The sequence below is a fragment of the Pinus tabuliformis genome, chromosome Q (genome assembly GCF_031772625.1).
Source record: "Pinus tabuliformis cultivar Carrire ecotype Pingquan chromosome Q, CPIR1, whole genome shotgun sequence".
Taxonomy (NCBI): domain Eukaryota; kingdom Viridiplantae; phylum Streptophyta; class Pinopsida; order Pinales; family Pinaceae; genus Pinus; species Pinus tabuliformis.
The window spans coordinates 1,001,746,705-1,001,753,549 of record NC_142296.1 but is presented as its reverse complement, the minus strand read 5'-3'; the positions used below and the strand labels follow the sequence as shown (position 1 = coordinate 1,001,753,549).

At 33.9% G+C, this 6,845-nt stretch overlaps 1 protein-coding gene across 1 annotated transcript; it reads right to left on the bottom strand.

Moving 5' to 3' along the window:
• Positions 1-277: 277 nt before the first annotated feature.
• Positions 278-2,846, bottom strand: LOC149222872 (pentatricopeptide repeat-containing protein At5g15010, mitochondrial-like). The gene is made up of 4 exons (XM_089387703.1): positions 2,371-2,846; positions 2,028-2,199; positions 645-953; positions 278-463 (listed from the first exon to the last, which is right to left on the bottom strand). Exons 1-4 carry the CDS (start codon positions 2,844-2,846, stop codon positions 278-280), a joined length of 1,143 nt encoding a protein of 380 aa, XP_089243829.1.
• Positions 2,847-6,845: the final 3,999 nt, after the last annotated feature.

Here is a 6,845-nt window from a genome sequence, read left to right as displayed (position 1 = left end):
CAGTAAAAAGTACTTTACTAGAAAAAGGAAAAATGAGATCAACAGTATTGAATAACATTAGAGTTACATCAAATACCTAAACAGAAGCAAGAATTAGAACATTTGCTTTCAAAGAAGATGCCTTTCTATTATCATTTTTATTAAGGAACCTGTATTGTTATCATTCCAATAACATGATGGTAATAAACCATAAGTATCAGATCTTACGAATATTAGATTACTGTGAATCATTTCCATATTATGGTTGAGGGGTAACCTCTTTTGATATTTTACAACTTCAACTATCTTCATTTCCTGATTCTGCCGAACTTATACATGGAAAAACATCCCTCCTAGGTTTTAATGAGAGCCCTCTTGCTACCATCTCTTCTTTGTACTTGCGATCTAAAGAGAATCTACCCGACTTATTGAGCACGTAGACTAGAGCCTCATAAGCACACTTATTTTGACTGCAACCTCTTTGCTGCATTTGATTCCAAATTATAAAAACCACGCTCAACAAACCCCATATTCCAAATTTTCTCATCAACAAGACATAAGTATCAATGGCTGGAATGCATCCAATGTATTAGTACAACTTCTTACTTGATCATATGTAGAGGAAGAAGATTATTAAAGGAAAAAGATCTAGTATTCACTTTTACCTGAATAGCCAGGCTACCAACACCTCCTTCTCCACCTACAACGAACACAGTCTGACCCCTTTGAAAATTTACTCTGTCAAAACCTTCCTGGGCAGTTTGAAGAGCTAGAGGAAAGCTGGTTGCTTCTTCAAAGGATATGTTTTTAGGCTTCAAAGCAATCAGACTCTCTTCCACTGTTGTGTATTGTGTTAAAGTTCCACATTGTTTTGGCCTGCCTGTGTTGAAGTTTTGGACATTGCCATATACTTCATCACCTTTGCTAAATTTTGAGACATTATCTCCTTCATCAACTATTACTCCTGGCACTACCTGAAAAACAATTCAAAGAGACATGCAAACTCTGAAAATCATGGCCTTGGATCTAATTCATATGTTTTATAAACATTAAAGAATATGGGTAGTTTTAATATTCATTTAGAGCGATACAATGGACTTGAAAATTATTGGAACAAAATGGTTATATGATCCCAAAACAACCATGAATTTTCATCAATATTATTGTAGTGTCCAATATAGATTATGATTTTTCACCTTATTTTTCCTAGTAGACATTTTACTTTTGACTAGTGAACAATAAAAACATGTGAAATAATGGATTGTTGTTGAATTTTCTCTTAATGAAATGATCCAATAGCCAGGCAATACCATGTGGGATATGATCATGCTGACAGGTATTTTCTTATGGAAAACATTGGTTTTGAGCAACATTTCACGAGGAGAGTTATCCAATCTATTAGTGAGATGTTATAATGATTTTCAGATCAGGGTTGGCTATGTAGGTCTTGACCAGAACTAGTAGTTTTAGAAATAGATTATTCATCAAGGGTTTTGTAAATTTATAGGAAATGAGGTAATGGACCTCAAAAACATAACGGGGGTATACAGTCCAGAAAACATAAATTCTAGTCAAAACTATGGACTCTAGAAATTATGAAGTTAAGATTATGCTCGTTTTGCAAATCATTGCAAGCTATGAAATGGAACTTAAAAGCATTGAGGAAATCAACTCAAACAAGCTGGGAGTCTGATAAAAAACTAGAGATGAAATCCGCCCAACAGGTTTCTGTAAATTTGATATATATGCTACAATGAAATGAAAAGTAATTCAATGGAGGATCATATGAATTCTTCATCTTATAAAAGATACCTTCAATGACACAATTCATCTTTATATAAAATATAATGATGGTTTGTTAGAAAATTCATGAGAAGAGTTCTCTCACGGGGAATTCCAAACTACTGTCCTTGATTTCTCCATTGCGTACTCTAAAGTCTATGGGATTGAGCGCAGCAGCATGGACTCTAACAAGGACCTGATTATCCCCCAGTTGAGGCACAGGGAATTCATCATACTACAGTACCTCTGGATATAATTCATGTTACTTTTTCTTCTAATTCATTAACCATTCTGTCAAAAAGTTCCAATGTCTCCTTTGGCGTTCTCGGTTTACTGAAGAAAAAGTGATAAGTGGTGGCATTGGGAATGCACAGCTGATGAACCATATTTTCCAATAGCCAGTAAGCTTTATGCATTTTTCCAGCTATGCAGAGATTCCTGATTAATGAATTGTATGTCATAACACTAGGATGACATCCTATCTCCAACATCTTATGGATGACCTGCAATGATTCGTTAACACGGTCTACTTGGCCAAGAACATGAATCAAAATATTATAGTCTATGACATCTGGCTAAATCCCTCTTTCCTCCATTTCCTAAAATAACCTAAGTGCCTTCTTCGGATTCCCAGACTTGGCCAATACATCCATAAATATTGAATAAGAAAAGAGGTTTGGGAAAAAGATATCAATCTCGTTTTCTTCTTTCCAGAACCTTTTACATTCTTGCCAGGCTTTTCTCTTACACCATCCCGTAACAAGAATGTTGAAGGTCTTCGTATCTAGAGAGAATTTCGAATCCTTCCCAATAGACTTGTGTTCTGACTCTTCAACATGATTGTGCTCACACAAAAAATTGATAAGACTGTGAAAAGCAGTCTTGTTTGGTTCAAGATTAAAATCTCGCATCCTATGAAATGTCTCCACAGCTTCCTTCACCATATGGGCCGCAACATACCTCCTGAACATGATTCCAAAAGTTTTTGTAGTAACCAAAGAGCCTTCCTTTTCGCCTTTACTCATCCATTCAATCACTTCCCAAGCTATATCAAATTGTTTAACTTTACTGAGTATGTTTACCATGGCATTGCACACCTCTGTGGTATGTTGATATCCAAGTTGCCTACCAACCCAAACAAAGAAACCATATGAAATTTTTCAATTGTTCACATGCATATAGAACGTTTTCTACCAAATAAGCATCAATAGCTAACACAGTTTTCTATAGAGAAAACTCCATTTCTTCCTCTGACTCAATGACATTTCTAAGAATCCCACTGATATTTTCCAAGGCCTTTGCAATACCATCATCATTCTGAGAAACTTTATGATTTTTACCCACTTTCTTTGTATGAATGTCCCCTACACCTAGTTGGGAACCAGAGGACAATAGTAGTGTTACACATAATCATAAAGGTGTCTTACTCTCCAGGTCAATCATCTAACCAATCTGATTCAGAATGCATTTTTGTATTTGAAGGTTGACCCTAATAAAAATTTATGAATGAACTACTTGTTGTTTCAAAGTTTCTAGTTGATAATTGTCTTCAACATTAATATTAAAGAAAAATACACCCTAGAATCTTTGATATGCAATGTTCTCATGTTTAATGAGATCTCTTTAAAAATTGTGCAGTTCAAAATTTCAAACTAAATATGAATATCAAATCCATGATAATTGACACAAAATGTAGTAATTTATGTTTTGATTCTCTTTGTTCTTTTATCTTTTATCTTTTAATGCAAATGCAATAGAAAATGCATGCATTATAAACTAGTTTTGATCTTCTACATGCAAAAAAAAAGATTTATCCGTGGTAGACATGAGTTTCCTTCACACAACATTCACACTGGTATAAGAAATAATCATTTCACCTACGACTTTTTTAGAATGTTTCATTAAGAAATTGAGTTTCTCAACCACATCCCTATTCAAGTCACAAACACAATTGCATCTGAAGTACAAAGCTGCAAATATATTATTATTTTTGGATGTTTAGTGCAAGAATTTATTGTCAGTCTGAACCCAATTTGAAAATCCCAATACCAAATCCATGATAATTGATAATAAAAAAAATGCATTAGTTTTTGTTTTGATTCTCTCTATTCTTTTATATTTTAAATTTTAAAGCAAACACAATAGAAAATGCATATGTGATAAACTATTTTTCATCTTCTATAAGCAAAAGGAAGATTTATTCATGGTAGACATGGACTTCTTTCACATAGCATTCACCGGTATAAGAAACAATCATTTTACCTTCTACCTATTGAGAATGTTTCATGAAGAAGAAATTGATTTTCTTAACCACATCTTCCTTTAAGTTGCAATTACCTTTGCTTTTTATGTACAAGACTGCAAATTAATTTTTTTTTTAGAAGTTTAGTGCAAGAATCTACTGTTAGCCTAAATCCAGTTTGATTTCAATTATGAGGTTAGGTGGAAATCAATTTAAGCTCATTATAGATTTTGATAATCATGATTCCTTTGATGCTACAACAAGAATATGTTACGATGGTGGAACATCTCTCTTTGGATAAGAATACTTCAAAAATACCATCGAAGCTTATTGAAACACTAAAGTAATATGCAGTACCCTTTTATGTTAGTTTCAGTCAATTGTCCATTTTCATCATGTTCATGGTTATAGGAAAGTACGTGGATGAGAATTGTTTTAGTAGTGGTAGAAAGGAACTGTTTTTCAATGATATTCCTTATAGTGCAACACCAACTATTTCAGCTGAGTTCCTTTATGCTGTAGTGAGAAAGTATTGGATTGAAGAGGATGTTATATTCTTCAAGGATGTACCTCCAATATACCATTGAGGCTTCTTGAAACATTCAGGTAATATGGCTTCCCTTCCATGTAAATTAGATTATTCGTTCCTCAATCTGCATTATATTCCTTTCATGGTTTGAAAAAATTACATGGACAAGGTGGAAGTTTTATAATGTTAGCAAGCTACAACATTTTGATTATTGTCCTTGTTGCTCAACAACTATTTTAAGTGAGTCCCTTTGAGATTTAGTGTTAACTGTTTAGTATTTAAGAGTTGTAATATATGACCTTGATGTGTTGTCATTGGAAATGCATACAGAAGGATAATTGAAATTGGTATATCTATAGAAATAGCCAAGAGAGGAACATTTGTGGAGCATGTAAATGTTTACAACAGGGAAAAATTGCAGAAAATTGTAGAAAATGGACTTTGTAGAACCTATGTTGACTAAGGTAATTTTTGTTCAAATGCATTTGGAAAAACAATGAAGAAAGATAAAATCAGTGAAGTGATTAACGTGGACGTCATGATGGGGATTTTGTTTTGATTAATTGTCCTCCAAGTTTCCACAAACATTCATTGGAGGCAGTAAAAGCATACGTACATCTAGGCTCTACAATGATTATTAACCCTCTCGTATGTTCGCCACTTGGTGCAGATTTTGATGGGGATGGAATTCTTGTTTTTTATCCTCTTTAAAATCTCAACTTGAGCTTTCTCAACTTCTAAGTGTGGATCAAAAAAAATTTAGTTCCCATTATGGAGAGGCAAACAACACTGAGTGCTGATAGTAGATACATTGTTGGCTTCCAAGCTTCTATCCAGAAAATCCATGTTAGATAAAACCACACTGAATCAACTATGAATGTAGAATTCTAACAATATCCTGAACCAGCAGCCACTAAAGTTCATGATGGAGGGCCTTTTTGGACAGCTATCCAACTTCTTCATATGGTTTTACCTCTGGAATTGAACTCTGAGAAGAGTGAAATAATATTATTCAATGGTGATAAAACCCAATTGTTGAGTTCTTTGACTAAAATTTTTAATGCAATTGTTAAGTGTAAAGGTCTACGAGCGTTAGTGAAGTGCTTGAATTTAGTTGAACATATTTTTTATCCTTAGATGGTTTTAGTGTAGGTTTGTATGATTTGTTTCTTTCTCACTATGTTTCTTAAAGAAAGATATTTATGGAAGATCTAAGAAATGAACTTACTGAAATTTCTAGGTTTATGAAGCATGTGAGGGGAGGAAGATATGATAATTCCATCATTTCCCAAGTGGATAAGCATCTACTTGGAGTGCGGGAAAATGTTACCAAGGCTATTTCTTCTTCAAGTTCCTTTTTTTTGATGGTTGATAGTGGAAATGCAAGATCTGCTAAGAAAGTGGTTCAACAACTTGGCTTCTTAGGGCTTCATATGTTTCCAGGGAGGAAAACGTTTCCTAGAGATTGGCTTAAAAATATTTTTTCACATCTTCCATTCAATGGTTCTCATCATTTGGAGCCACACAAGAAATGTGATTCGCCTGAAGTTTGTGGACTTTTTAAACCATCCTATGTTTTTTTATTAAATCATTGTGAGGCATTTATTCATTCTATCTCTTCCAGAGAAGCTAATTTATGTCAGAAGAGGAATGAAAGAACAAGGAACACCTTTTAAGAATCTAATGACTGTACTGGGGAATCTGATAGCACAAATCTTAAATCATACAAAAAATATTGTTAAAAATGTTGTAATGAGGCATGATGAATATGGAGTGGCTAGAACTAACCCTCGCAGAACAAAACCAGAGAGGCCTTGTTATAACCTCATGATTACAAAACTTCTAATAAACACTAATAACAAAATGAGCATTCATGTTGTGTTTCAACCACAAAAACATACCTAATGCCTCTTCCTTGGTATTAATCAATTCCTGTTCAAAAAGAGTAGCCTTTCTCTTGGCAACCAATACCCTTATTATAGCCTCTTTCCCTATGTGCTGGATGATTTCCATCACTACCTGCTTAAGGGCTGATAAAATTTGTGACTCAATAGATTCAACAAATTGTTGCATCACCAATTTCACTCAGCTAGAACATCAATACAACGTCAAACCATAATGGCATCAATACATGACTTATATAGCAGCATACCACCATGACAATAACACAAAAACTATGTAGATTAGCACATCACAAACTTTGGCATATACAATCACCAACACAATGATCTCAACCTCAATTACAACAACTCAATACAAATTTCTCAATACCCTAACAACAAAAACTTTAACCATACAAGCAACAATTACTAG